General features: G+C 61.3%; 6 protein-coding genes and 2 non-coding genes across 10 annotated transcripts; 5 read left to right on the forward strand and 3 right to left on the reverse strand.

The window, feature by feature from the left end:
- The first annotated feature begins 1,188 nt into the window (after positions 1 to 1,188).
- Positions 1,189 to 2,341, forward strand: LOC121167852 (NADH dehydrogenase [ubiquinone] 1 beta subcomplex subunit 10). The gene is made up of 4 exons (XM_040997538.1): positions 1,189 to 1,375; positions 1,756 to 1,894; positions 1,971 to 2,110; positions 2,189 to 2,341. Exons 1-4 carry the CDS (start codon positions 1,228 to 1,230, stop codon positions 2,290 to 2,292), a joined length of 531 nt encoding a protein of 176 aa, XP_040853472.1. The 5' UTR covers positions 1,189 to 1,227; the 3' UTR covers positions 2,293 to 2,341.
- Positions 2,342 to 2,386: 45 nt separating this feature from the next.
- Positions 2,387 to 3,839, reverse strand: LOC121167851 (40S ribosomal protein S2). Its single transcript, XM_040997537.1, has 6 exons — positions 3,648 to 3,839; positions 3,476 to 3,565; positions 3,295 to 3,402; positions 2,763 to 3,096; positions 2,593 to 2,684; positions 2,387 to 2,505 (listed from the first exon to the last, which is right to left on the reverse strand). Exons 1-6 carry the CDS (start codon positions 3,822 to 3,824, stop codon positions 2,425 to 2,427), a joined length of 882 nt encoding a protein of 293 aa, XP_040853471.1. The 5' UTR covers positions 3,825 to 3,839; the 3' UTR covers positions 2,387 to 2,424.
- On the reverse strand, positions 3,146 to 3,275 carry LOC121167940. The gene has a single exon (XR_005885661.1). It is a non-coding gene; the product is annotated as a small nucleolar RNA SNORA64/SNORA10 family (small nucleolar RNA).
- A 438-nt stretch (positions 3,840 to 4,277) lies between the features above and the next one.
- On the forward strand, positions 4,278 to 4,402 carry LOC121167938. The gene has a single exon (XR_005885659.1). It is a non-coding gene; the product is annotated as a small nucleolar RNA ACA64 (small nucleolar RNA).
- A 981-nt stretch (positions 4,403 to 5,383) lies between these two features.
- Positions 5,384 to 7,223, forward strand: LOC121167874 (RING finger protein 151-like). The gene is made up of 4 exons (XM_040997577.1): positions 5,384 to 5,501; positions 6,010 to 6,199; positions 6,306 to 6,402; positions 6,756 to 7,223. The coding sequence occupies exons 1-4, from the start codon at positions 5,384 to 5,386 to the stop codon at positions 7,221 to 7,223; spliced, it is 873 nt and encodes a 290-aa protein (XP_040853511.1).
- A 1,095-nt stretch (positions 7,224 to 8,318) lies between these two features.
- On the forward strand, positions 8,319 to 14,054 carry LOC121167816 (transducin beta-like protein 3). The gene is made up of 22 exons (XM_040997459.1): positions 8,319 to 8,466; positions 9,518 to 9,569; positions 9,673 to 9,768; positions 10,040 to 10,087; positions 10,187 to 10,328; positions 10,410 to 10,494; positions 10,584 to 10,754; positions 10,835 to 10,910; positions 10,989 to 11,082; positions 11,164 to 11,345; positions 11,429 to 11,570; positions 11,650 to 11,708; positions 11,797 to 11,900; positions 12,012 to 12,159; positions 12,248 to 12,478; positions 12,563 to 12,633; positions 12,757 to 12,913; positions 13,000 to 13,058; positions 13,152 to 13,255; positions 13,336 to 13,407; positions 13,692 to 13,850; positions 13,926 to 14,054. Exons 1-22 carry the CDS (start codon positions 8,426 to 8,428, stop codon positions 14,042 to 14,044), a joined length of 2,412 nt encoding a protein of 803 aa, XP_040853393.1. The 5' UTR covers positions 8,319 to 8,425; the 3' UTR covers positions 14,045 to 14,054.
- A 141-nt stretch (positions 14,055 to 14,195) lies between these two features.
- LOC121167875 (NADPH oxidase organizer 1-like) lies at positions 14,196 to 15,979 on the reverse strand. The gene is made up of 8 exons (XM_040997578.1): positions 15,914 to 15,979; positions 15,758 to 15,838; positions 15,538 to 15,613; positions 15,278 to 15,455; positions 14,966 to 15,150; positions 14,762 to 14,875; positions 14,541 to 14,658; positions 14,196 to 14,463 (listed from the first exon to the last, which is right to left on the reverse strand). The coding sequence occupies exons 1-8, from the start codon at positions 15,977 to 15,979 to the stop codon at positions 14,196 to 14,198; spliced, it is 1,086 nt and encodes a 361-aa protein (XP_040853512.1).
- Positions 15,980 to 18,118: 2,139 nt separating this feature from the next.
- On the forward strand, positions 18,119 to 20,753 carry LOC121167827 (FAD-linked sulfhydryl oxidase ALR-like). Of its 3 annotated transcripts, none has more exons than XM_040997483.1 (3): positions 18,119 to 18,429; positions 18,676 to 18,872; positions 20,136 to 20,753. In XM_040997483.1, the coding sequence occupies exons 1-3, from the start codon at positions 18,196 to 18,198 to the stop codon at positions 20,296 to 20,298; spliced, it is 594 nt and encodes a 197-aa protein (XP_040853417.1). In that variant the 5' UTR covers positions 18,119 to 18,195; the 3' UTR covers positions 20,299 to 20,753. The 3 variants fall into 3 exon arrangements, with proteins under 3 accessions (XP_040853417.1, XP_040853419.1, XP_040853418.1); XM_040997485.1 differs by having other exon boundaries at positions 20,141 to 20,753; XM_040997484.1 differs by having other exon boundaries at positions 18,697 to 18,872.
- The last annotated feature ends 5,055 nt before the right edge of the window (positions 20,754 to 25,808 follow it).

The following is a 25,808-nucleotide window of genomic DNA, read 5'->3' on the forward strand; positions in this document are numbered from 1 at the left end:
CTCTGTCTCTCCTCTCTGTATATCTGCCTTTCCAATAAAAATAAAATAAATCTTAATAAATAAATAAACAAACAAATAAATGAATGAATCTTTAAAACACACACACACATACAAAGCTGAACCCAGGAGCTTGTTCCGGGTCTCCCACAGGGTGCAGGTCCCAAGGCTTTGGGCTGTCCTCGACTGCTTTCCCAGGCCACAGCAGGGAGCTGGATGGGAAGTGGGGCTGCTGGGATTTTTTTTAAGATTTATTTTATTTTTTATTACAATGTCAGATATACAGAGAGGAGGAAAAACAGAAAGATCTTCTATCTGATGATTCACTCCCCAAGTGACTGCAATGACTGGTGCTATGCCAATCTGAAGCCAGGAGCTCTTCCAGGTCTCCTACACAGGTGCAGGGTCCCAAGGCTTTGGGTTGTCCTTGACTGCTTTCCCAGGCCACAAGCAGGGAGCTGGATGGGAATTGGAGCTGCTGGGATTAGAATCAGGCTCATATTGGATCCTGGCGCATGCAAGGTGAGGACTTTAACCACTATGCTATCGCGCTGGGCCCTGGATTTTTTTTTTTCTTAAGTAGCTCCCACATGGGTGGGTGGCAGGAACCCAAAGACTTGGACCATCCTCGCTGTCTGCCCAGGTGCATTTGCAAGAGCTGGATTTGAGGTGGAGCACCCAGGACTTGAAGCAGCACTCTCGTGCAATGTCAACATCTCAGACCCTGACTGCACCCACATCTAGGTTCTTCAGGTTCCTAGGTTATAGCTCAGTGCTCTTGTTGCTGGTCCCAACATTTGGGCAGGATGGGACCAACATGCACCGTGGTCATCAAGGACACACGCCAGAGTCTGGGCCAGCAAACAGCTGGTGACAGAGAACTCCTTTACCCCGTTTCTCCTTACGGGCGTGTCCTGAGGACAAGCCCCACGCCCTGTCCCATGCTGGCCCCTGACGGGCTCCGGTGGGGCAGTGACATAGAAAAAGACTTGTCTGTACCTGGCACCAGGACCAGCAGCACCCAGGCGAGGGGGGGGGGGGGGGGGGGGTGTGCGCCTGCAATGACGCCGAGAACCCATGCGAGGGCGCCCCGAACGGGGACGCTTCCGAGCATGCGCAGGAGCTAGCCTGGCGAACTCCAAGTCCCAGGCGGCTTCGCGGCCGCCACCGCGCAAGCGCAGCTGCCCAGAGCGTCCTCCGCAGTGGGAAGGAGCAAGAGCGGCCGCCGCCATGCCGGACAGCTGGGACAAGGACGTGTACCCGGAGCCCCCGAGCCGCACTCCGGCGCCCTCGCCGCAGACCTCCTTGCCCAACCCCATCACCTACCTGACGAAGGCCTTCGACCTCCTGGTGGACAGGCCGGTGACCCTGGCGAGAGGTACGGGGCGCCCTCTCACGCCTGAGGGCCATTGGGGTGCACGGCCGAGCAGCCGGGGTTCCTGGGGGACCTTGGGGTGCAGGGCCGAGCAGCCGGGGGTCCTGGGGGTTCATGGTCTAGCAGCCAGGGGTCCTGGGGGTTCATGGTCTAGCAGCCGGGGGTCCTGGGGGGTGCATGGTCTAGCAGCCGGGGCTCCTGGGGGACCTTGGGGTGCAGGGCCGAGCAGCCGGGGGTCCTGGGGGTGCAGGGCCGAGCAGCCGGGGGTCCTTGGGGGGCACGGCCGAGCAGCCGGGGGTCCTGGGGGGTGCACGGCCCGCTTGGAGCAGAGCCGGGGTTGGGGCTCCGGGCCGCGCTCTGAAAGCCGGGGTGTCTCTGGGCAGACTTCATTGAGCAGCAGCGAGCCAACAACAAGTACTACTACTACCACCGCCAGTACCGCCGCGTGCCCGACATCACGCAGTGCGCCGACGGCGACGTCCCGTGCATTTTCGAGGCCGAGATGCAGTGGCGGCGGGACTAGTAGGTCGGGGCTGGCCGGGGGAGGATGCGGTGGCTGGTTGGGGTGCGGGCGGCTCAGGCACTGCACCCGTTGCAGCAAAGTGGACCAGGAGATCGTCAACATCGTGCAGGAGCGGCTCAAGGCGTGCCAGCAGCGCGAGGGCGAGAGCTACCGGCAGCTGTGTGCCCGCGAGCTGCAGCAGTTCACCGCCGTGTCCAAGGCCTTCCAGGACCGCTGTGAGTGAGGCCGGCCTGGGCGTGGGCAGGGCGGCCGGTTCTGCCCGACACCCTGCCTGACTCCCTGCTCCTCCCCAGACCACGACCTGGGCGCGCACTACTCGGCCCGCAAGTGCCTGGCCAAGCAAAAGCAACGAATGCTGGCGGAGAGGAAGGCCGCCAAGGAGGCGGCTGCGGCCTGAAGGTGCCCCCGTGACCTCAACAAAACCTCAATAAAGTGACCGGGCTACACTGGCCTCCGTTTGACTCACTGACACGACACACACACAGAATGACTCTCAGTTCAAATTGCTTTATTTTCTCTGTGTACAAAATTAGGTGGTAGCCACAGCGGGAGCCTGGGTCCTCTGCACGGACACACGGGTGTGCGTCTTTACCAGGTGGTCCGTGAATTCCTGCCGGGAGAAGCAAACGGGATGTTAGCCCTGTGGGCACAGGGTGCAGCCCAAAACCCAGCTCCCTGTGGTGGGCAGTGTGGGCACCTGGTATGGAGACTTGGTGAACACCGTCTCCTTCCAGAGGTCGGGAGTCAGGTAGCTGTAAGTCTTGGAGATGGCATCAAAGGTGGCCTTGGCTGGAAGAGTGACACGAGGAAGGTGGGTGGCCCGCCCCGAGTGGCTTCATCTCCCGGCCCACCCCGAGTCCCACCTACCGAAGTTGCCGAGGGTGGCGGTGCACCCGCGGGCCGAGGTGTAGCAGTCGTCAATACCAGCCATCATGAGCAACTTCTTGGGCACAGGTGCCGACACGATGCCAGTGCCACGGGGCGCAGGGATGAGGCGCACCAGCACGGAACCGCAGCGCCCCGTCACCTTGCAGGGCACCGTGTGGGGCTTGCCGATCTTGTTGCCCCAGTAGCCTCGGCGCACCGGCACGATGGACAGCTTGGCCAGGATGATGGCGCCCCGGATGGCCGTGGCCACCTCCTTGGAGCACTTGACGCCCAGGCCCACGTGGCCATTGTAGTCTCCGATGGCGACGAAGGCCTGCAAGAGCGTGTGTCAGGCGGGGGGCCCTCGCAGCACCCCGCCCAGGGTCTGTCGCGCCCCCAGGTCGGGAGGGGCCACGGCGGGGCCGGTCCAGGTCCCGGGGGGCGCCTTGCTCTCTCTCCCCTTAACGAAGGCCGTACGGGGAAGGCGGTGCGGCCGTGCAGAGCTGGGAGAGCCCGGCGCGCGGGCGGGTACCTTGAAGCGGGTGCGCTGGCCGGCGCGCGTCTGCTTCTGCACCGGCATGATCTTGAGCACCTCGTCCTTGAGGGACGCGCCCAGGAAGAAGTCGATGATCTCAGACTCCTAGGGCAGAAGGGGGTGGTCACGGCGCGGCCTCCCTCGGCACGGCGCCTCCCTCGCCGCGCGGCCCCCGTACCTTGATGGGCAGCGAGAACAGGTAGATCTCCTCCAGGGACTTGATCTTCATGTCCTTCACCAGGCGGCCCAGTTTGGTGACGGGGATCCACTAGAGAGGGAGCGAGCGTGGTCGGCGCGCGGAGCCAGGCCCTCGGGTCCCGCCGTCCGCCCCGCGCCCCGCGCCCACCTACCTCCTTGTCCTCGGCCTTGCCGCCGCGCGCTCCCCGGCCCCGGCCGCGCCCACGTCCCCGGCCGCGCCCGCGACCGCGCAGCCCGCTGCCGAAGCCGCCGCGGAAGCCGCCTCGGCCTCCCATGCCGGGGCCCCCCGGGCCTCCCGGGCCTCCTGCTGCACCGGCGTCATCCGCCATTTGCTGCGAAACACAAAGCGGCCGGCCCGTCAGGTGCGCGTCCGCCGCCCAGTGGACACCCGCAGCGGCCCTGGGCAGGCGGCGCGGGCGCGAGAGGCCGATGGCCGCCGACCGCCCCCGCCGCCCCGCGCGCAGACGCCCCGCGCGGACACTCACGTGTTCTCCCGGAGAAAAAGAAGACAGGCCGCAACCAGGCCGCAGCATTTATACCCCACCTAGCGTCGCGAGATCTCGGCTGCTCCTTGCTCCCGCCCCCGCTCGTCTCTGGCAGGCTGCGATTGGCTCCGCGTTCCCAGGCCCCGCCTCTCCGAGCCGCGCTCTGCGCGCGCCTGCGCGTTCCGTGCGCGCGTGGCCCGGGGACTTGAGGGAACGCCCGGGCGGGTATAAAGGCCGGCCGATCCCGCGGCTCCCTCTCCGGTCCGTCCAGGTACGTTCTTCTTCGCGGAGCCCGGCGCCTCCTGAAAGTCGCCCCGGCCGTGCCCGTGGCCGCGGGTGAGACCGGGCGCCGACAGCCACCGGGGCTTCAGCTCGCCCCCCGCTGCCTCGTGCGGGGGCGTGAAACCCAGGCCCCGACAGCGGCGGCCGCGCTGACCGCTTCCCGCGTGTCCCCGCAGGACGAAGCCGCCGGACCTGACAGCTGCGGACGGAGGGACGTCGGCGTGCGAGGACGCGTTCCTGTCGGTGACAAGAAAGCTAGCCACGCTGGGCCCAGCGCTGTGGCCTGGCAGCCAAAGTCCTCGCCTTGAACGCGCCGGGATCCCATACGGGCGCCGGTTCTAGTCCAGGTAGCTCCACTTCCCTCCCAGCTCCCTGCCTGTACCTGGGAAGTTGAGGACGGCCCAAAGCCTTGGGGCCCTGCACCCGCGTGGGAGACCTGGAGGAAGTTCCTGGCTCCTGGCTTCGGATCGGTGCAGCTCCGGCCATTGCGCTCACTTGGGGCGTGAGTCGACGGATGGAAGACCTTCCTAAAGAGGAAGTAAGGGTTCATGCTTTTGTTGCTTCTGTATGTTGCTTTGCAAGGTAAGATAAGAAACGAGGAAGGCCGCGGCAGCCCCGCGGGAAGGATGTCTGGGTTTGTTTCCCGACAAGCAAGTTCCTTATCCTGAGAAATGAGCCCAGAAAGTCCCGAGTTGGCGTCAGAGTAAGGCCATAAAACTTAAGACCTGTCACAAAAATATGCTAAGCTTGTAGTATGTGCCTATAAGATGCCTGTACTCCCGGAGTTCGGGGCTTCTCTCCCCTGTTGGAGTAGGGGCCCGTTCGCGAACGTCAATAAAGTCCTCTTGCTTCTTGCAGCCTCTGACCTGGTTCTTGGGCGCTCGGGCGGCGACTCCCGGGGTCCGTGACCGTTGGGCACCTCCCTCAGCCCCCCGGGGCTTAACACTTCAATCTCTGTCTCCTCTGTATATCTGACTTTGCAATAAAAAAGTTGACCACCTTGCCTCTGCGTGTCCTGGTCTGGTCTCCCTCGCCGCCCCTGCCCAGTGCCCCTGGGGGCAGCGAGCAGGTGCTGCCGTCCGTTCAGCCTCGTGGGTCCTCACTGACCTCAGCACTGCGCGATGGAGTCCAGCAAACTGCATGGCTGGGCCCGGGAGGACCTCACGCTACCTGGCCGGGTCTGGTCCGGGCTGCCCTTTGCGTATGTAGCAACGCAGGCCAAGTCGGCCCTGCTGCTCGGTACCAGCCTCTGGCTAGCGAGCTGGACCAAGCCGCTGAAGGCCCTGCACAGTCCTACTGCCCAGCCCATCCCTGGGTGCTGTGGCCACGCGGTGGGGGGAACGGCGGCTTCAAGCCCGTCAACGCTGTGCACAAGGGTGTCACTCTGAGGGGCCAGTGGCCGTGCGGGGCCTCAACCTGGGGAAGCTGGCCTAGAGGCTTCGTCAAGTGCCACCTGGCCCAAGGTCTCATTGGGCTGTGAGCCACAACTGTGATTGGTCTGAGCCGGACAATGCCACTATGAGGTCAGCAGACCACAGCTTTGAAATACCTGCTCCCAGGCCTTGGCCCTCAGTGCAGCTGCCTACCCAGATCCAGTCATGGTGAGAGTCCCTCCTACCCCTGGCCAGGAACTTTCCTGTCCACTGCTGAGCACCCATGGGCGGTGGGTGCCCCTGTGACAGCATGGCCTGTCCAAGTGGCTCCTGGGCCACCCTCCCTTCCCCAAGCCTCGCCCTGCTGTGTGCAGAGCTGGGGGCCTGGGCCTTGACGATGCGGCCCCTGTCCTTGCAGAGTGGTGGGTACGACCTCAACCTCTTCACCAGCACTTTGGACTGCAGCTTCCTCTGCTCCGTGTGCCGTGGCGTATTCAGGAGGCCCGTGAGGCTGCCATGTGCCCACACCTTCTGCAAGAAGTGCATCCTCCAGTGGCTGGCCAGGTACCGCCAGCTCCTGGGGGCAGCCACTCCGGCATGAGCAGGGACCACCTGGGTGCTCCTTGCCCCTCCCCATCACCAGCACTTACCCTACTGCGCCTCCTTGCAGACAGAAGACCTGTCCATGCTGCAGGAAAGAGGTGAAAAGGAGAAAGCTGGTGCATGTGAACAAGCTGCGCAGAAGCATAGGCCGCCTGGAAGTGAAGGTAGCCGCCTGTGCCGCTTCCCGGGAGGGCAGCTCTGGACCCCAGGTCCCTGTGGCTCCTGCCACGCCGCCTGCTGGTCGCTCCTGCAAGAGGCCGTTCTAGGCTGCGAGCCTTTTCTGAGGATGAAGTCTCTGGGGGGCTGGCCATGGCTTCCCAGCTCCCAAGTGTTTACAGGGGACGGGAAATCCTGGTACGCACAAGTACTTGCTCACACGGATCATTCCCTTGGAACATCGACTTTCTGGTCCTCTGTTCTCCCTCTTCCACCTCTCCCTGTTTCCAGAGCAGGGTCAGACGGGGGGTTGGAGGGTGGTCCTGGCTGCACTCACACAGGTCTCTCCCCCGCTCCACAGTGCAAGAACGCCGAGGCTGGATGCCTGGTCACGTGCCCCCTGGCCCGTCGCAGGGAGCACCAGGACTCATGCCCGTTTGAGCTGACGGCTTGCCCCAACGAGGGGTGCACGGCACAGGTGCCACGGGGCGCCCTGGCTGACCATCAGCAGCACTGCCTGCAGAGTGCCCGCCAGCTCTGCCCGCTGGGGTGTGGGGCCACTGTGGGCCCAGGCGAGCGTGCAAGACACAACTGCTACCGCGAACTGCGTGATGCCTGGAGCGCACGCCAGGAACGCAGCCGGACCCTGCTGCTGCGCCTGCTGCAGCGCCTACGCCAGGTGCATCGCACCACCAGCCTCATCCGCCGGCAGCTGGCCCAGCTGGGCAACTTCCTGGAGGAGGACGAAATGCTGCTGGCCGGCACCTCCCAGGGTGCTGAGGCTACACCAGAAAGCAGGAGCGGGGCTCAGGGCCAAAGTACCTTATAAGTAGACGGGTAAATAAACCTGGTGCCCGGGCCTGGGCCACCTCACTACGTCTGTGCAAACTGGCTTGCTGTTTTGTCACACCTGTGTCCTTTGCTGACTTGGTCTCCCAAGCCCCTCAGCCCTCACCCACTGGGGCGCCTTGGCCCTTCTCCCTTGTCACTCAGCTGTCCCCTGGCCAGTCTTTCCTGCCAGTCTTTCCTGGTGCCATCACCCATCACACAACAGTCTCAGAACTCCTAGCATAAGCCACGTTGTCCTCAGCACAGCTGGCAGGTGCACGCATCCTGGCCCTGCTGCATGACAGAAGTGGTGTCATTTCGCAGGAACTACCTGAGGGGCCCACTGAGCTCCCCCTCCGTGCAGCCCTCCTAAGTGCCGGACACGTTCACCCTAGGAAGTGCTGGCCGTCCACGGTCAGAAGCAGGGGTCTAGGTGCCTTCAGTGGGCTCAGTGGTGGCTGTCAGGACACCTTTCCAACCACCAATGCCTCCCAGGCCTGGTGCTACAGCACTGGGACACGGCTGCTTGTAGTAGTCCATCTGCTGCCCACTGCACTGCAGACCAGCTCCAAGCTCACGCGCCTGGGAAAGCACAGAAGGATGGCCCAGCATCTGGGAAGCTGCTGGCTTTTGGCTTTGTCTTGGCCCAGCCACAGCTGTTCTTGCAATTTGGGAAATGACTAGCAGGTGGAAAATACTCGATTCTCTTGTATGCCTTTCAATTAAAAATACTACCCTTTGGGGTCTGCATTTGGGCTGGTGTAGACGCTGGGTTTCAGGGGTGCCTGAGTTTGACACGAGCTCTTCCTGACTTCAGCCTCTGGGACACACTGGGCAGCAACAGAGGGTGGCCCAAGGGGGGGGGGCGGGTCCTGCCACCTGTGCAGGATGAAGCTCCTGGCTTCCCAACCACTGGGAGTGAACCAGTGAGGCTGTTCTCAGAAATTCTCTCAAGTAAATAATAATTTAAAAAAAAAAGTTTTAAAATAAATCTTAAACAAATGGGCCAATCCAGGGAGTCAAACACACCAGACCGGAAATGCCCCTGCCAGCTTCCGCTTCCCGGCTGCCGCCCACATCAAAGATGGCGCCAGGGCTTGCTACTCCTGAGGTGATCTTGTCGCGGGCGGTGACGCCATCAGAAGGAGCCGGGAGTGCGGGTGGACTGGCTGCTTTCCCACGCGGCGGCGTGTCCCGCGGGAGATGGACGAGCCCGCGGCCGCAGTTGGCCGCTTCAAGGCCAAGTGAGTCCGGGGGAAGCGAGCTGGGGGTCGTGGGCGCCAGAGCCGGCCCATGCCGCCGGCGTGCAGGGTGCGGACACAGGCGATCCCGAGGAGGCAGGCGGAGGAGGGCCAGCCAGGGGCCTTGTCCAGCACTGACCTGGCTGCGCAGGGGCCCGGCGCCCACCAGCGTGCGAAGGAAGAGGGACGTAGTGTGGCCTCCGGGTTGGGAGGCGGAAGGGGCCGTCCAGGGCAGAGGGAGGGAGGTGCAGCGGCCAGGCTGGGGAACAAGGGGCGGTGTGTGGAAGTTGGGATTCCAGGCCTGGGTGCTGCCGCCCAGCACCTGGGGGGGAGAAAGCTGGTGGGTGCCTTCCTTGACTCCAGCCCACCTCTTACCTGTGAGACCCAGCGTCTGCTCTATTTCAACTTATTTAAAAGGTAGAATTATACAGAGTGCTCGGCCAGCGATGCTAGTCACGTGGACAGGGAGAGGTGTGGGGATGAAGCACCGGAGTCCAGTGATGGCAGAAGTCTCTGCGAAGTCGCCTTCTCTTCTCCTTTATGCTCTTCCCTCCAAATCCTTTAGCCGGTCCAGCCAGTCTAGCCTGTGCTTCTGCTGGAGCCACAAGCCCAGTTCCTGTCGTTGCTCAGCCTAACACGGCTATCAACTCCTTCGCCCACAAGAGAGATAGTCCATACGCTGGTTCATTTCCCAAATGGCCACAACAGCCAGTGTTGGGCCAGGCACGATCCAGGAGCCAGGAGCCTCTTCCGGGTCTCCCACGCGGGTGCAGGGTCCCAAGGCTTTGGGCCGTCCTCGACTGCTCTCCCGGGCCGCAAGCAGGGAGCTGGATGGGAAGTGGGGCTGCCGGGACTTGAAGTGGTGGCCATATGGGTGTCACAGGTGGAGGCTTAGTTTGCTACCCCACAGCACCAGCCCCTCACCTAAGGGCTCCCCATGCTGCCACCCAGGAGCTCCTCAAGGGGAGGGGCCTGTTGAGGTCACTCTGGGCAGCACTTGGTGTGCAGTAGGGCAGGGCAGAGATGACCCCCAGCTCCCCACTTCTCTTTCCAGCTATGCCGTCGAACGCAAGCTTGAGCCGTTCTACAAGGGCGGGAAGGCACAGGTGCATTCCTGGGGGGCAGGTGGGAGTGGGTGGTTGGGTCCCTGAGGTTGGGGGCGCTGGCCCACCCCCACAAACATTGGCTTGACTGAGGGTCTGTCCGCAGCTGGATGGGACTGGCCAGCACCTGTTCTGTGTGTGTGGCAGCCGAGTCAACATCCTGGATGTGGCCTCAGGGGCTGTGCTGCGGAGCCTGGAGCAGGTGAGGGCTGGAGGGATGGCAGCCCACTGCCACGCCCCCCGTGTGCCCAGGGACCAGGGCGGCTGGAAGGGCAGCCCACTGCCACGTCCCCCGTGTGCCCAGGGACTGGGGTGGCTGGAAGGGCAGCCCACTGCCACATCCCCCGTGTGCCCAGGGACCAGGGCGGCTGGAAGGGCAGCCCACTGCCACGTCCCCCGTGTGCCCAGGGACCGGGGCGGCTGGAAGGGCAGCCCACCTTCATGGCTCTCTGGGTCCCTCCTTCCCGAACTAGGAGGACCAAGAGGACATTACTGCCTTCGACCTCAGCCCCGACAGTGAGGTAGGCCAGGGCAGGGCAGAGGTGGGCTCCGGCTTCTCTCTCCCTTGGAGTGGACACGTCCTGCCCCCCACTTGCCCCCACTAACTGCCGTCTCCCCAGGTGCTGGTGACAGCTAGCCGGGCACTGCTGCTGGCTCAGTGGGCCTGGCGGGAGGGCACGGTCACCCGCCTGTGGAAGGCCATACACACAGCCCCTGTGGCCACCATGGCCTTCGACCCAACCTCCACACTGCTAGCCACCGGTAGGTCCACCGCTGGGCCAGGGGCAGCTGGGGCGGGGGCTGTGGACACACTGGCTCCATCACCTGAGTGTGTTCCCACAGGTGGCTGCGATGGCGCGGTGCGTGTGTGGGACGTGGTGCGGCACTACGGGACACACCACCTCCGGGGCTCCCCTGGCGTCGTTCAGTGAGTGGGAGCTGGCGAGCAGGCAGGCCCCCGCGGGTAGAGGCCCCAGCCCCGCGGGCAGCACCACTCACTGCCCCTCCCGTCCACAGCCTGGTGGCCTTCCACCCAGACCCCGCTCGCCTGCTGCTCTTCTCCTCAGCGGCGGATTCTGCCATCCGCGTGTGGTCGCTGCATGACCGGTCCTGCCTCGCTGTGCTGGCTGCCCACTACAGCTCGGTGACCTCGCTGGCCTTCAGCAAGGATGGCCACACCATGCTCAGGTCGGCACCGGGCCGTGCGGGAGAGTGAAGCTGAGGGGGCGGTGGCAGCCCTGGAGCTGACGTAGTCGCTTCTCCCTCAGTTCTGGTCGGGACAAGATCTGCATCGTCTGGGACCTCCGGAACCACCAGGTTACAAGAACCGTGCCCGTGTTTGAGGTGGGGTACCTGTGGGTCAGAGGTGGGGGCCGGGGTCACAGGGTCACGGCTGCAGCCTTAGATGTGGCTTGTCCCCAGAGCGTGGAGGCTGCCGTGCTGCTCCCGGAGGAGCCAGCGCCAGACCTGGGTGTCACGTCTCCAGGCCTGCACTTCCTGACCGCTGGTGACCAAGGTACGTGGGCGGGGGCCGGGCGGGGCAGGGCCTGGGGGAGGCCCACAGCCGAGAGTCCTAGCCGCTTGTGTCCTGGGGCAGGTGCACTGCGCGTGTGGGAGGCGGCTTCTGGACAGTGTGTGCACACGCAGCCGCCGTGGCCGGGCCCCGGGCGGGAGCTGAGCCACTGCAGCCTGGCCCCCGCCGCTGGCCTGCTGCTGACCGTCACGACGGACCACAACTTGCTGCTTTACGATGTGCGTTCCCTGCAGCTGCGGAAGCAGGTGAGCGCGCTCTCCCAGCCGTGGGGTCTGGGTGGGCGCCTGGTCCTCCACTAACCCCGGCTGGGCCGTGTGCTGTTCCCCAGTTTGCTGGCTACAGCGAGGAGGTGCTAGATGTGCGGTTTCTCGGGCCTGAGGATTCCCACATTGTCGTGGCCTCCAACAGCTCCTGCCTCAAAGTGTTCGAGCTGCGGACGTCAGCCTGCCAGCTGCTGCCTGGCCACACAGGCAAGTGGGGCTCAGCTCTGTACTCCGCCACCCCCCCCTTCCTGTGACCAGCTTCTGACCACCCTCCCTGCTCCCCCAGACACTGTCCTGGCCCTGGACGTGTTCCGGAAGGGCTGGCTGTTTGCCAGCTGCGCCAAGGTGAGGTTCCTGAGATGTCTGGGGGGGTGGAGTCAAGGCCACACAGGCCCCTGATTCATTGTTCTCCCCACGCTCCTTCTGTGCCCAGGATCACAGTGTCCGCATCTGGAGGATGAACAAGGCTGGCCAGGTGTCCTGTGTGGCTCAGGGCTCTGGGCACACGCACAGTGTGGGTGCCATCTGTTGCTCCAGGTAGTGGGCCAGGGCTGCACCCCAGGGTGGTGCCCTCACTTGGGACAGAGTGCGGTCTGTGGCATGCCAGCGGCTCGGGCTCAGCCGCGTCCCTTCCCCGTCTGCTTGCAGGCTCAAGGAGTCCTTCCTGGTGACCGGCAGTCAGGACTGCACAGTGAAGCTGTGGCCACTGCCTGGGGCCCTGCTGGCCAAGGGTACAGCCCCGGGTGACGGGCCCACCCTCCTGCAAGCCCAGACCACCCAGCGTTGCCATGACAAGGTGGGTGACTGCACGCGGCCACCAGGCTGGGGGGTTTGGGGTGTGTCCCAGCCCCTGCTGCAGTGGGCTGAATTTGTTTCGTCACCAGGATATCAACAGTGTGGCTGTCGCTCCCAATGACAAGCTGATGGCTACGGGCTCACAGGATCGCACGGCCAAGCTCTGGGCCCTGCCACAGTGCCAGCTGCTGGGCGTGTTCGCCGGTCACCGGCGTGGCGTATGGTGTGTCCAGTTCTCGCCCATGGACCAGGTGCTGGCCACCGCCTCAGCTGACGGCACAGTCAAGCTCTGGTCGCTACAAGACTTCAGCTGCCTCAAGGTCCACAGGGACCCCTGCACCCCACCCCGCTGCACCCTGCCACCCCCACCCCACCCCTCCATCATCTTCTCCCTCACCCCACAGACATTCGAGGGGCATGACGCATCAGTGCTGAAGGTGGTCTTCGTGAGCCGTGGCACACAGCTGCTGTCGAGGTATGTGGGCTGGGCGGGCGGTGGGGGTCGGCCTTGGGGTCCCCTGCCCCCGGGGCAGACCCAGTGGCAGTGAGGGCAGTGGGCCTGGGCGTCAACTGCTCCCCACTCTGCATCCACACCCAGCGGCTCTGACGGGCTGGTGAAGCTGTGGACCATCAAGAACAACGAGTGCGTGCGGACACTGGATGCTCATGAGGACAAGATCTGGGGCCTGCACTGCAGCCGGCTGGATGACCGTGCGCTCACCGGTGCCAGTGACTCCTGCGTCATTGTCTGGAAGGTTCTGAGCCCGGGGCCGGGGTTGGTGGTGCTGCGGGAAGTCGGGGGGGGGGGACCTGGGCCCAGTCTGACCTGACCTGACCCCAGGATGTGACAGAGGCGGAGCAGGCAGAGGCACAGGCCAAGCACGAGGAGCAAGTGGTCAGGTAGGTCTCGGGCAAACCTAGGCTGGGTACAGGCTCTGCCCTCAGCCCCAGGGCCGTGTCCGAGGGACCCTGTCCTTCCTGTCCCCCCACCAGACAGCAGGAACTCGACAACCTGCTGCATGAAAGACGCTACCTCCGAGCGCTGGGCCTCGCCATCTCCCTGGACCGGCCCCACACAGTGCTGACAGTTGTCCAGGGTCAGTGCCCGTCCCGGGGATGGGCTGGGGCCTGCAGGTGGCTCAGGACCCTCAAGTTCCCTCCTTCTGCGCCCCCACAGCCATCCGGAAGGACCCTGAGGCTCGAGAGAAGCTGGAGGCCACGGTGCTCCGACTGCGCAGGGACCAGAAAGGTCTGGCTGCCAGGCTGGGAAGGTTGTGGGCAGCAACCCAGCAGATGGGATGACCGACCAGCCTGCTACCCATAGAGGCAGGGCGGCCCAGCAGGCAGGGGGACCGACCTGCCTGCCACCCATAGAGGCAGGGGGACCTGCTGCACTGCCCGCAAGGGGCCCTGGGTCCGGGCAGGGCAGCCCAGCAGGCAGGGGGACCAACCAGCCTCCTGCCCACAGGCCCTGCCTGGGTCAAGGCGGGGTCGCCCAGTAGGTGAGGGGACTGACCCGCCCCCTGCCCACAGAGGCCCTGCTGCGCTTCTGCGTCACGTGGAACACCAATTCGCGCCATTGCCATGAGGCCCAGGCTGTGCTGGGCGTACTCCTGCGGCACGAGGCCCCCCAGGAACTGCTAGCCTATGAGGGCGTGCGAGCCACCCTGGAGGCCCTGCTGCCCTACACTGGTGAGTGGGCATGCCTGGGTGGGGCAGCACATGGGCACACAGCCCACTAAACCCCACCTTCTCTGTACTCCCCAGAGCGGCACTTCCAGCGGCTCAGCCGGACGCTGCAGGCAGCCACCTTCCTGGATTTCCTGTGGCACAACATGAAGCTGTCCCCACTCCCTGCGGCCCCCCCAGCCCTCCCGAATACATAGTGAACGTGTGTGTCTGGCTCAGTCTGTGTGTCTGGGCACCCTCACGGGCGCAATGCCAGGGTCCTGTCATCCCTGGGACTTTATTGAGGGGGCGTGCGAAATCAGCCTACTGGTTTTGCCAGCTGGGGAGCCCCCACATCACCACCCCACCTCACACAGCTCCACACTCCTGGCGGGCCTGGCGCCCTGGATGGCAGCCCAGGGCCCTGCGAGTGATGGTGCAACAGCGGCTCTGGATTGTGCTGGGTGTCGGGCGAGCAGGCACGGTGGGTGGAATCACGTAGGCCTTGCTGTATTCCTGGGATCCGAGGGCTCCTGTTGCAGCCTCCCCACCGTGGAGCGCTGGCCCACTCAAGAGCACGCCCAGCGCTTCCTCCTTCAGCAACACTGCAGGCAAAAGGCCGGTCTGGCCGCCATACCTGTGGGGCAGGTGGGGCTTGGTTGCGGGGGTGCCCTGCCCCATGGGCTCAGCTGGATAAAGCCCCGCCCTGCGCACCTGCACAGCCACCATCCGCGGTCCGACTTCTCCAGCACACACACGCGCGCCCCTGCGGGAACCGACAGCTCATCCACGCGGCCACCCTCATATGCGCAGGTGGAAAAGAACCGGGACCCTGGCGGTGGGCATTTGGGAGTCACTGCTGGGTCTCGGGGTCCTCCACGTTGCCCAGCCCTCCCTCACTGCATAGTGTCCCCCTTGGTGGGGGGTGGACTCACCACTGTTCTCCAGCAACAGGTGGCCCTCCTGGCCCTGGCTGGGGGCCACCTCCTCCAGGTAGGGGGCCGGGAACCAGGCTGTCTGCTGGTCCTCATTTGCCACTAGCCACCAGCCTGTGCACAGGAGGCAGGTGTGGCTCAGACCCCCGACCCACTGGGACTGGCTCAGAAAGGCTGCTTCCCCAGCCAGGCTGGGACTCTAACCTGAGGGGTGTCGCAGCAGCACGTCCAGGCTCTCGTGGGCCTGTGTCTGGAAGGGCCTGCCCCGTGTGTCCTGGGTGTGGAAGGGCTGCAGACAGGGCAGCCTCTGCACCTCCAGGCTACGGATAGCAAGCTGGCCGGCAGAACGTGGCAGCACGGGCTCTTCAGGGGCCGGCAGTATGACCAGGCTGGGGAGGAAGCCAGAGCAGCGGAGCTAGGTAGGGCAGGTGGAGGGGCGCCCAGGAGTCCACCCAGCTGCTCTCTGCTCTTCCCTTTCTGGGGCCCCCTCTGGGAGCTGGGAGCTGTGGTAAGCACCTGCCAGGGGGCAGCGTGGGCTCCAGGTCCAGGGGTTGTGGTGCGAAGAAGCCCACGAGTGCTGGGCTCTGGGACACACGCTCCTCCGCGGCCAGCAGCTCCCGAATGTAGGTCTCCAGCAGCCGCAGGCGCGCCAGCCCGCGGCCTGTGCGTCCCCCTCTGGCTAACAGCGGAGCATCTGCAGGCACAGGACACGCTGTGAGCGCCCGCTGGGGGCTCCCTGAACCTCCCCACACCCACACAGGCTCGCTTGGCCTGACCAGCAAGCTTGGGCAGGACTCGGTCGGATCTCCGCAGCAGGCCCGCCTCCACCGGGAAGGTCTCCTTGAGGGACTTCTGAGAAAGAGAAGCCAGGTGTCTGTCTCCCGGAGCTGCTGGCCGCCAGGGCAACACTGCTCCCCGACCCTGCCAGGGAGTAACGGGGACCAGAAGCCCCAAGGTGGTGAGGGTGGGTCGCTCCTACACCCCGGGGTCACTCACTTTGAGCTGCTTGAACTCATTCCACCTTCTGTGCACTAAGGTGTCGCTGCCATCTGACCAGCACACAGAGAAGGCATATGTCTGCAGGGAGGAAGATAAAGGGTCTGGACAGGAGTCCACACTGCCCACCCCCAGGGCTGTCGGGCCCGTCAGTACCTGCAGCCTCTCCGTCTGCACCAGGGCTGCCCCGCGCACCGACACCGGGTGCCTGGGTTCGGGCATCGCTGGCTGGGATGTGTAGACAGTGGCTCCTGTCCTGGTGGCTCACTCCCCGGGCAGCCCAGCAGGAAGACGGAAGGGTGGAATTCCCCGCAGTCCCTGGGAAGCTGCCCCGCCCTGGGTTCTTGGCCGCCTGCAGGAGGGTGTTAGCACGGGGCGGAGGACGAGCTGCCTACCTGGCAGGTGTGCAAGGCTGTTCTGAGGGAGGCGCAGGAAGGAGTGGGGCCCTTCCAGGAGGGGAGGGCGATCCAAGAGCCCGCCTGTTGGTGCTGCTCACGGAAGAGGAAGTTGGTGTCAGTGACCCCAACTAAGGGGTCACTCCACAGTAGCTGGCCCTAGTAGGGGGCTCTGGACTGAGTGCCCGACTATGGTCAGGAGTGAGCTGGAAGCCCTGGAATGTCTGGGCAAAGGGCTCACCCAGGTGCCCACCTCGCTAGGGTATACCAGAGGTTCCTGCTTGTGTGGGGCCACCACTGGGTGTCACATTACCACCACCCCAGGCAGCGAGCGTCCCTCCAGGAAACTGCCTTGGCTGAGACAATAACCCATTGTGTCTGTCCCTGTAGTAACTTTTCCCTGGTCTGGGCTCAGGCAGCAGACACCTGCTTCCCAGGAGACACTGAGGGCCCAGCCAGCCTGGAGAGGCCCGGGACAAAAGCGGGGAAACACCAGGCTCAAGCCTGCATCCATTGTGCCTTTTTAAAAAGTATTTTTATTTGAGTTACGACAGAGGAAATGACACAGGGAGAAAGATCTTCTGTCCTCTGGTTCATTCCCCAAATGGCCGTGACAGCCAGAACTGGGTTGTTCCGAAGACGGGAGCCAAGCACTCCCACGTGAGTACCGGGGCCCAAGCACCTGGCCATCTTCCACTGTCTTGCCAGACCATAGGCCGGGAGCTGGATGGGACGTGGAGCAGCCAGGATTTGAACTGGTACCCACGAGGAATGCCAGCACCACAGATGGAAGCTTAACTTATGGATGCCATGGTACTGACCCCTGTATGCCTCTAACTTCTGTCTCTCTATGGGACAATTCCAACTGCTGTCCACTCCCATTTCCAAGCATCTTGCTAGCCGGTGAGACCCCCCCCCCCCCGCAATCCGTTGCACAGCAAGGAGTCGGGGTCAGCTCTGGTTGGCACTGCTAGGACTGTGAGGCAACCCCTCACCACCCTATGCCACCATCCGCCAGTCCTGCCCCACTGTTCCCTTAAGATAACCCCAGCCTTTTCCTCTGTCTCCAGGGACTACCACACGGCTGTGCAGGGGTCCCCACCCCTGGGTGCCTTTTAGCAGACTACAGACGAGACTATCAGATAAGGGCAGTGGAGAAGCCATGATTGGTGCCCCTGCTCAGGGCCCCTGGTGCTTGGAACAGGACCTGGGCGAGTATCTGCGGGTGACCACGAACGTGGAGAAGGACCTGAGCTCCAGGAGGTGGCCTCGTGCCCACTATACTGACAGCTTTTGGAGCGGGCCAGAAGCCCTGAGGCTGCACCTGCCTCGAGGCCCAGGCGCAGGGAGGAACCGCTAGCAGGAGGGCGAGGGTTGCCAAGGAAAACTCTTGTGTGGTCACGCCGGGTCCCGCGCCCGTTGCCATGGCTCCGCGCAGCCAGCAATGGGTGCGCCCCTTGGCTGAGGACACAGAGCCCGGCCGCGGGCACGCGCAGAGCTCACAGCGGAGCGATGGGGGCGTCGCGGGCCGCCACACGGACTTCGACTCGGCCTCAGCCCGAGCCCACGGCGCGTCCGCGGCGCACCTTCCACAATACGCTGCTCTTCTACTGGCGAAAGCGGGAGCGCCGCCATGGACGACGCAAACCAAGCTCGGGCGCGGCCGCGAGGTCCCGGAGCGCCGGCGGTGCCCGAGCCCCCGGCCCCGCCCCGGCCCCCGGCCCGGCCCGGTCCCCCGGCCCGGCCCGGCCCGCCGGCCCCGCCTCGCCCAGCGCCGCGGCCTCTGGCTCCGCCTCGCCCGGGCCCGGGGCCACGGCCGCCGGCCCCGCCTCCGCGCCGGACGCCGGCTCGGGCCCCGGGGGCAGCCCGGCCGCCAGCCCCGAGCCGGCTCCCTCCCCGAGCGCGGGCCCGCCCTCCGCGCCCGCGGCGCGCGCCCCCGGCTCCTGCGGCCGCGCGCTGGCGGCGGCGCGCGCGCTGGCCTGGAGGCCGAGCTGGCGGCCCCTCTGGCGGCCGACCTGGCCCGGCAGGCGCTGCGCGGCCAAGATGGCGGCGCCCGGCGAGCCGCGCCGCTCGTATCGCGGGAGCCTCTTCTCCTTCCTGCCGGGCGGCGCGCGCTCCGAGGCGATGGACGACCTGGTGACAGACGCGCGGGGCCGGGGCGCGGGGCGGCCAGCGCAGGCGGCGGCCGCGGAGCCTCAGGGCGGTGAGAGCGCCGGCCAGAAGCGACCCTGCCGGGCCTGCGTGGACTTCAAGACGTGGATGCGCTCGCAGCAGAAGGTATCCGGCCCCCAGTCCCCCGCGAGTGGGATGTCAGGGGCCCGGACCCTTGGGGGTTGGCTGTCCCCAAAGCTGGACCCCGGCCAGCCCCCTGGTCGTCCCGAGCTTTCTGCCTTTCAGCTGCCGGGGGTGGGGCGGCTGCAGGGTCCAGAGTTCGTAGGTCATCATCCTCGACCGAGGCGGAAATGGGGGTGTCTGTGTGTTTTGGGGAGCCTTAACTGATCCTTAGTTGGTCTACTTCTGCAGCGGGACACCAAGATTAGGGAGGATTGCCCGCCGGATCGGGAGGAGCTGGGTCGTCACAGCTGGGCAGTCCTGCACACCCTGGCCGCTTACTACCCCGACCTGCCCACTCCGGAACAGCAGCAAGACATGGCCCAGTTCATTCACTTGTTTTCCAAATTTTTCCCATGTGAGGAGTGTGCCGAAGACATAAGGAAGAGGTAAGGCATGTCCCCAAGCTGCCCAGTGCTCCTGCTGATGTCACGGAGGGGGGTGCCAAGTGCAGACCACCAGCCACCTCTCTGCTACTCCGGGTCCTGTCCTTGCTCCACCTTGCCTGACCTCTGAGCTGGATTACTGGTTTTATTACCAGCGCATTTATTTTGAAAGTGATTCACTCCCCTGATGGCCAGAGTTGCTGGCGCTGGGCCACATGGGCTACGTAAGCCCACACTCTGCCCTCTGCTGCTTTTCTCAGGCCTGTGTGTGTGTGAGGAGTTAGACTGAGCAGTGGGCAGTTAGGGCATTCTGGGTCCTCAAGTCATTTTTCCTCAAATATAAAGGGGTACTTTCCCCACAATGTTGTGGATTCACCAGAGCACGTCTCAGAGACGAGTGCATATTTTAACCCGCTTCCCCAAGAGACAAGGGCAACATTAACACATCAATTCCCCATCAGCCTGATTCTGTCTCCAGCCACTGCCAAGGCGGAGGGCTTGACTGGACCAAGGAAGGTGGCTAGTGACACCTTTCTGGCCTTTTGTCCCAGGGCCAGGTACCGTGGAAACCAGGAATTCTGTTTATGGAGAAACATCTTTGAGGTAAACCTTTAAAAGATGCTTTCCCCACCATTAATACGGGTCTCTCTTTTCCACTTTTCCTCCTGCCACTATGGCGGAGGGGAAGGGTCCACCTAGTATCCTGTTGCCCCTAGCAAGAATTGAGGTTGCTGCTGTACTCGGGGTCAAAAGTGGAACAGCCAAGATGGGATCCAGTGCCTGTGTAGGATTCCGGTTAAGTGGGCAACAGCTGACCGTGTTGTACCACAGCGCCGGCCACTGGGTCCCTGGTTTTAAGACCTGGGAACCCATTGCTTTTGCTCCCCAAGCAGCCTCTTCCTCCTGGAGAGAACAGGAGCTGCTCCCAGCCTGCCTACGGCAGGGTTGCTGTTGCTGTTGGAAGCCAGGACAGTTAGCAGGAGGGTGGAGCAGGTCTGCCAGTGCCCGCCCAGCTGTGCCCTGGGGCCAGGGACAGAGTGAGGCTTCCCTGTTGTTAAGAGGTCATAAAGTTGTGTGCTTGAATGCCTTGCCCAGGGCTCTCAGCAGGGGCTGCCACGCCCTGAAGCTTCAGGGTCACCGGGTCCTGGGAATTCCTGTCTGGGTGGAGCTCCCATCAGTGCCTTGCCCCTCCCCTGTGGGGAGCTGAGGAGTTGGGGAGCCTTGGGGCTTCGCCCCTCACACCTTCTGTTGTCCCCTCCCCTGTAGGATATGCAGGAACCAGCCAGACACCCGCACCCGAACCAGCTTCTCGCAGTGGCTGTGCCGCCTGCACAATGAGGTGAACCACAAGCTGGGCAAGCCAGAGTTTGACTGCTCACTCGTGGATGAACGCTGGCGTGATGGCTGGAAGGACGGCTCCTGCGGCTAGAGGCCAGCCGGTGGGCACCACGGCGTGGCCCAGCTGGAGAGGGCAGGGCGCTCATTAAAGTGCATCAGTGCTGCAGCCTGTCCTGTCTCGGTTGGGTGGTTCCAGGATGGCTCGCAGAAGCAGAGGTGTCCCCAGGTTCTTCAGCAGCCTTCTGAGCGGAGACCCAGGGGCTGCAGGTGAGGGGCCACAGGAAGCAGCCTGAGTTGTCTGGAGTGGCTGTGTCTACCTAGTATCCTGTTGCCCCTAGCAAGATGGGCTCGCTGGGCTCCCTGCTTCTTCCTCTCCCTGTGCAATGCCTGTGGCTCTGAGGAAAGCAGTGTGGGATCCTCTGTTAGCATTGGTCCGCGCGGGGAAGTCTCGGGTGGGGTTCTTCTCTGAGGGTTGCTGCCATGCTACCATCCCACCAGGTCGGATACCAGATTCAGTTTGGGACCAAAATAAAGTGCTGGAGAAGTGAGGGAGGGCCTGGCTCCTGTGTGTTTTGTGCTGTACATTCTCGGCCCCACCCTCACATCTGGGGTTCTGACTCAGTGGGGAGAGGCTGCCTGGATGGGAGGGCCTGGGCTTCCGGTAACCAAGGCGTGCTATTCAGGACAAGGCCAGAAGTGCCAGTTGGTGACAGGTGGCTCGGTCTGCAAGGCCCATCGCAATGTGGCTTCTGTGATAGGAGCATCGTGACCCACACGACAGGGAGCCCCCCAACAGCAGAAGAGGACCCTGGGGGTTCTCTTTTACTGCTTTTCTTTATGTATTTATTTAAAATAAAGCGAGGGAGAGACAGAGAAATCTGTCCACTTGTTTACTTTCAAGATGGCCATGACAGCTGGGGCTGGGCCAGGCCAAATCTAGGAGTCCAGAACTGCCAGCCGAGTCTCCCACGCAGGCACAGGGTCCCAAACACCTGGGCCGTCCACTGCTTTCCCAGGGTCACAAGTAGACTGTCCAGACAGGAGCCTGTGCCGTGTGGAATGCTGGCATTCAGGGTGGACCATCGGCCCTCCCTTGTGATAACATTGTCCACTTGGTGGGGGAGGGTTAACTCTGGAGGAAGGTGGGTTGAGGAGGATATTCAGGATCTTGGCTATTGTGGGAGGCCACAGCCAGTGGAATCCCCCTGAAGGCACCAGGAGCAATTGATAAGGTTTAGGTAAAGAACCTGCCAGAGGAACTAGCTGTGTTTTGGGGAACTGTGCCTTGCTGTTGAGATGTAAATGGCTCAAGCCCCTCCTCCCTGGATGTCCACCTGACAAGCTTCCTTTAAAAGTGTTGCTGTTGATAAACTTCCGCTATTGGCCATCACTCATTAGTCCACGTGTGGTTATGGGCTCCATGCACAATTCCATCGATTCCATCGCTGAGCTGAGGACAGCGACAAGTGGCCCCTGAACCGGGAAGACCACCCCCGCCCCCAGAAAGTAGTGAGTGGGACAATGGGCCAGAACCAGTGTAGGGCATGGTCTTTTATCTCATTTATGCAGAATTTTTTCGTGAAAAGTGGAACAAAGGTAACTAGGCAGCAATGGCATTTTTAGGAAGAGCTTGTTTGTGAATATAATCCTTGGTCTCCAGATGAAGGCGAAGAACCTCAGCATCAAAATCCCAACGTTTGTTCTTGGCTCATTGTTGCTAAGAAACTATGAGCTTGTGGCTAAAAGGCCTATGTGACCTTTAGCACTGATGGCCCCAATTCTTAGGAATCAAGGCCCGCCTAAGTCTGGTTATCTTAGTTGCTGGAGACATGGGCTGTCAGGTAGGGGATGTGTGCTGTTCCCCTCACCTTGCAGGCTATTGTGAATTGCCCCTTTTCAAGCTATTGTGGACTGCCCCTATAAAAACCCTATGAATGTGCTGTTTGGGGCCACACTCCTGGTAAAGGGTCCCAGCCAGCTGCTGCTCTCTACCAAGAGCCCAGGCTCAGATATTGAGCTTCAATACACCATCCTCGTGCACTTGGATCGACTTCACACTCCTGGGGATTTCAAAATCTGGGCACAACACAGTGACACTAGGGACTGAATTTAAGAATTTTACTCAGAAAAATGGTGAAAAGGCCAGAGGTAGGATAGAACATATTCAAGTTAGTTTTTGGATTATATGGGCTTTAATTAAAGCTCTTACTATTTTAGAAGCGGAATGTACCTAAAAAAGAAATGCATCGTAGTGCGGACCAGGAAGAAAGGGGTCAGAGGCCCGCCTGAGAGAGGAGCTAGACTGGGCAGTGGGCAGTTAGGGCATTCTGGGGCCCCAAGTCATTTTTTTTCTCAAAGATAAAAGGGTACTTTCCCCACCACCTCTTGGATTCACCAGAGGTCTCCCAACTCAGCAGGAATGCTTCCCCTAGGGCGACATTAACTTATCAATTCCCCATCTGAAGCCTCAGCCCCATTCTGTCTCCCCCATGCCAAGGGGGAGGGCTCAGACCGGCCTCTCATTAGAAAGGGACCAAGGGAGTTGGCCAGTGACGCCTTTCTGGCCTTTTGTCCCAAGGCCAGGTACCATGGAAACCGGGAATTTTCTTTGTTCATCTTTGAGAGAGAAACATCTTTGAGGTAAACCTTTAAAAGGTGCATTCCCCACCATTAATACGGGCTCTTCCTGCCACTATGCAGGGGTAAGGGTCCTTTCTATCTCAAAACCCCCTCCCATCGCTAGGATGGGAGTCTCTCTTCTCAGCTTCTCTAATAAGTCTTATTTTATTTTTTTTAAAGATTTATTTTTATTATTTTTTCATTGGAAAGGCGGATATACAGAGAGGAGAGACAGAGAGGAAGATCTTCCGTCCGATGATTCACTCCCCAAGTGAGCGCAACGGGCTGATACTATGCCGATCCGAAGCCAGGAGCCTCTTCCGGGTCTCCCACGCGGGTGCAGGTTCCCAAAGCTTTGGGCCGTCCTTGACTGCTTTCCCAGGCCACAAGCAGGGAGCTGGAAGGGAAGCGGGGCTGCCGGGATTAGAACCGGTGCCCATATGGGATCCCGGGGGTGCAAGGCGAGGACCTTTAACCACTTGCGCCACCGCGCCGGGCCCATAAGTCTTATTTTAAACTAAACTTTGTCTGCACGAAAATTCTTCTTTCCTGCGAGACAAGAATTGAAGTTGCTGTCGTATTCGGAGTCAAAAACCCTACAACACACCTAACAGGAAAGGCCGCTGCAATACGACCACAAAGTAAACCCCTGGAGTACAGATGAGATGGCAAAGAGCCACGTGTGAGGGGCTTCCTAACGGAGGCGCCAGCACAAGTGGCAGGGAAGGAAATGGCCTATGCTACAGGCGAAGATGAAAGAGAACGGGTGAGAGACCCTCCGACGCGGAGACACCGCTGTAATGCAGCTGAAAAGAAAGGCCTTATGCTGCAGATGTGGAAGTTAGGGAAAGAAATCTCAGGAGAGATTCTCCTAACGGAAGATATTGCCATAATGTGACAGAAAATGAAATTACGCTTGAACTTAGCCAAAAGGCCGAGAAGCGATTAGAACTAAGAAAAAGAAAAACATTTTCGGTGTTAGCCCACAGGATTTCTCTGGTGAGGTAAATGAGGATGGGATAAAGGAACAGTTAAATCTCAGCCCATGCAGTCTCACTCTTAAATATTTTAAACTGTTGCCAAATTGATTTATTGATCTGTCTTGAACTAAGATTGCTAAATCAACACAGATTTCTTTGATTCATGTAACAAGCTTCTATAAGTTGTTTTTATTTGTGCTCAGGTTTGATTCTCATTGTTTTCTCTAATATACAGAGAGGAGGAGAGACAAAGAGGAAGATCTTCCATCTGATAATTCATTCCCCAACTGATCGCAAGGGCCGGTGCTGTGCCGATTGGAAGCCAGGAGCCTAGATCCTCTTCCGGGAATCCCACGCGGGTGCAGGGTCCCAAGGCTTTGGGCTGTCCTCGACTGCTTTCCCAGGCCACAAGCAGGGAGCTGGATGGGAAGTGGAGCTGCCGGGATTAGAACCGGCACCCATATGGATCCCAACTCATTCAAGGCGAAGACTTTAGCCACTAGGCCACTGTGCCAGGCCCAATACAATTTAGTTTTAATTGTTAACCAGTGCTCTTGTTTCCAAATTCACAGCAGACATTGGACTTTTGGGTAATGTTTTCTGAAACTGTTATTTGATATTTTTCATTGATTTTTTTTTTCTGAGTAAGCAACCTGGTGGCTCAGACTTGTTGAATGTACACACCACACCTTAAAAAGCCAATTGTTTATAAAAATAATAATTAATAAATAAAAAGGGGGGATGCCCTCCGGAGACACTATACTCTTTCTAATACTTAACTTGTAAAATTTGCCTTTTAAAATTTTCCTTCTCCCCAAAAACCTTGTATCAGTTTATGACTGTTAACGCTAAACAAGATGTAACTGCATGGAGCCTTTGCTGTTGAGTTTGGACTCAGCTGTCACACACGCTGGGTGTTAATGTTGATCCTCTCACCATCCCGTGCCCCCCCGACCTAGCCCGCCGTTCACGCCCGTGCCCCCCGACCTAGCCCGCCGTTCACGTCCCGTGCCCCCCGACCTAGCCCGCCGTTCACGCCCCGTGCCCCCCGACCTAGCCCGCCGTTCACGCCCCGTGCCCCCCGACCTAGCCCGCCGTTCACGCCCGTGCCCCCCTGACCTAGCCCGCCGTTCACGCCCGTGCCCCCCGACCTAGCCCGCCGTTCACGCCCTGTGCCCCCCGACCTAGCCCGCCGTTCACGCCCGTGCCCCCCGACCTAGCCCGCCGTTCACGTCCTGTGCCTCCCGGACCTAGCCTGCTGCTCATGCACCTCAGGCAAGTTTCATGTTTTGTTGCCTTTATTAAGGTAATTGTTTCTAAATCTTAAACTAAGATGCTCAGGGCTCATTTTTACTCTGGCAAAGATTTAAAACTGGCGTCTTTCACATCTGAACTTAAGCTAGCTTGGGAGAGAAATTATGTGATTTTTCTACCTTCTACCAAGGACCCCTAGATGCATTTCCTGGAGAATACCTGGCTGCTGTGGCCCCTCTCTCAGCTGAAGTTCCCAGAGCGACCACCGGCCAATCATCCCTGACAGGCAGCCAGGTCCATTCTCTGGGGAAAAAGGATGTGGAGGAGTTAGATGAGATAATAGGCAGTTGGGGTATGTGGTCCCTGGTGAAGTTATTTTTGTATAACATATAGCATTGCTTCTCCCCATTTTCAGCTCTTCCAATGACATGTTCTCCCTAGCTACATCTTTCAGGCCTAATTTTACAAAACACAGAAGTGGGATTTGTAGGACATTCAGAATCTTTGCTGTTGTGGGAGACAATGGCCAGTTGAATCTCCCCTGAAGGAGCCAGGAGCAATTGCTAAGGAGATAAAAGAGGCTACATCCTGGTTCACAGGTGCAGAGAAAGAACCTGCCAGGAACTAGCTGTGTTTGGGGAACTGTGCCTCCTCCCTGGAAGCCTACCTGACAACCTTCCTTTAAAAGTGGTGCTGTTGATAAACCTCGGCTATTGGCCACCAGTCAGAGTCCACGCACCAAGTCCAT

This window comes from Ochotona curzoniae, unplaced genomic scaffold (genome assembly GCF_017591425.1).
Source record: "Ochotona curzoniae isolate NIBS_2020 unplaced genomic scaffold, NIBS_Ocur_1.0 patch433, whole genome shotgun sequence".
In the NCBI taxonomy this organism is placed as follows: Eukaryota; Metazoa; Chordata; class Mammalia; order Lagomorpha; family Ochotonidae; genus Ochotona; species Ochotona curzoniae.

What these genes read in the sequence shown, in the direction of transcription:
- LOC121167851 (XM_040997537.1), bottom strand. Translation starts at nt 3,824, where the DNA reads ATGGCGGATGACGCCGGTGCAGCAGGAGGCCCGGGAGGCCCGGGGGGC. An exon ending in TGTTCTCGCTGCCCATCAAG is followed by an intron (nt 3,403 to 3,475) that starts GTACGGGGGCCG and finishes CTTCTGCCCTAG; the next exon opens with GAGTCTGAGATCATCGACTT. An exon ending in TCACCAAGTCTCCATACCAG is followed by an intron (nt 2,506 to 2,592) that starts GTGCCCACACTG and finishes TTCTCCCGGCAG; the next exon opens with GAATTCACGGACCACCTGGT.
- LOC121167852 (XM_040997538.1), top strand. Translation starts at nt 1,228, where the DNA reads ATGCCGGACAGCTGGGACAAGGACGTGTACCCGGAGCCCCCGAGCCGC. An exon ending in GCCGGTGACCCTGGCGAGAG is followed by an intron (nt 1,376 to 1,755) that starts GTACGGGGCGCC and finishes GTCTCTGGGCAG; the next exon opens with ACTTCATTGAGCAGCAGCGA. An exon ending in ATGCAGTGGCGGCGGGACTA is followed by an intron (nt 1,895 to 1,970) that starts GTAGGTCGGGGC and finishes CACCCGTTGCAG; the next exon opens with CAAAGTGGACCAGGAGATCG.
- LOC121167875 (XM_040997578.1), bottom strand. Translation starts at nt 15,979, where the DNA reads ATGCCCGAACCCAGGCACCCGGTGTCGGTGCGCGGGGCAGCCCTGGTG. An exon ending in ATGAGTTCAAGCAGCTCAAA is followed by an intron (nt 15,614 to 15,757) that starts GTGAGTGACCCC and finishes TCTCTTTCTCAG; the next exon opens with AAGTCCCTCAAGGAGACCTT. An exon ending in CGCGGATGGTGGCTGTGCAG is followed by an intron (nt 14,464 to 14,540) that starts GTGCGCAGGGCG and finishes CCTGCCCCACAG; the next exon opens with GTATGGCGGCCAGACCGGCC.
- LOC121167816 (XM_040997459.1), top strand. Translation starts at nt 8,426, where the DNA reads ATGGACGAGCCCGCGGCCGCAGTTGGCCGCTTCAAGGCCAA. An exon ending in GGTGCCATCTGTTGCTCCAG is followed by an intron (nt 11,901 to 12,011) that starts GTAGTGGGCCAG and finishes GTCTGCTTGCAG; the next exon opens with GCTCAAGGAGTCCTTCCTGG. An exon ending in ACTGCGCAGGGACCAGAAAG is followed by an intron (nt 13,408 to 13,691) that starts GTCTGGCTGCCA and finishes CCCTGCCCACAG; the next exon opens with AGGCCCTGCTGCGCTTCTGC.
- LOC121167874 (XM_040997577.1), top strand. Translation starts at nt 5,384, where the DNA reads ATGGAGTCCAGCAAACTGCATGGCTGGGCCCGGGAGGACCTCACGCTA. An exon ending in CAAGTCGGCCCTGCTGCTCG is followed by an intron (nt 5,502 to 6,009) that starts GTACCAGCCTCT and finishes TGCTGTGTGCAG; the next exon opens with AGCTGGGGGCCTGGGCCTTG. An exon ending in ATCCTCCAGTGGCTGGCCAG is followed by an intron (nt 6,200 to 6,305) that starts GTACCGCCAGCT and finishes GCCTCCTTGCAG; the next exon opens with ACAGAAGACCTGTCCATGCT.
- LOC121167827 (XM_040997483.1), top strand. Translation starts at nt 18,196, where the DNA reads ATGGCGGCGCCCGGCGAGCCGCGCCGCTCGTATCGCGGGAGCCTCTTC. An exon ending in GGATGCGCTCGCAGCAGAAG is followed by an intron (nt 18,430 to 18,675) that starts GTATCCGGCCCC and finishes CTACTTCTGCAG; the next exon opens with CGGGACACCAAGATTAGGGA. An exon ending in GCCGAAGACATAAGGAAGAG is followed by an intron (nt 18,873 to 20,135) that starts GTAAGGCATGTC and finishes CCTCCCCTGTAG; the next exon opens with GATATGCAGGAACCAGCCAG.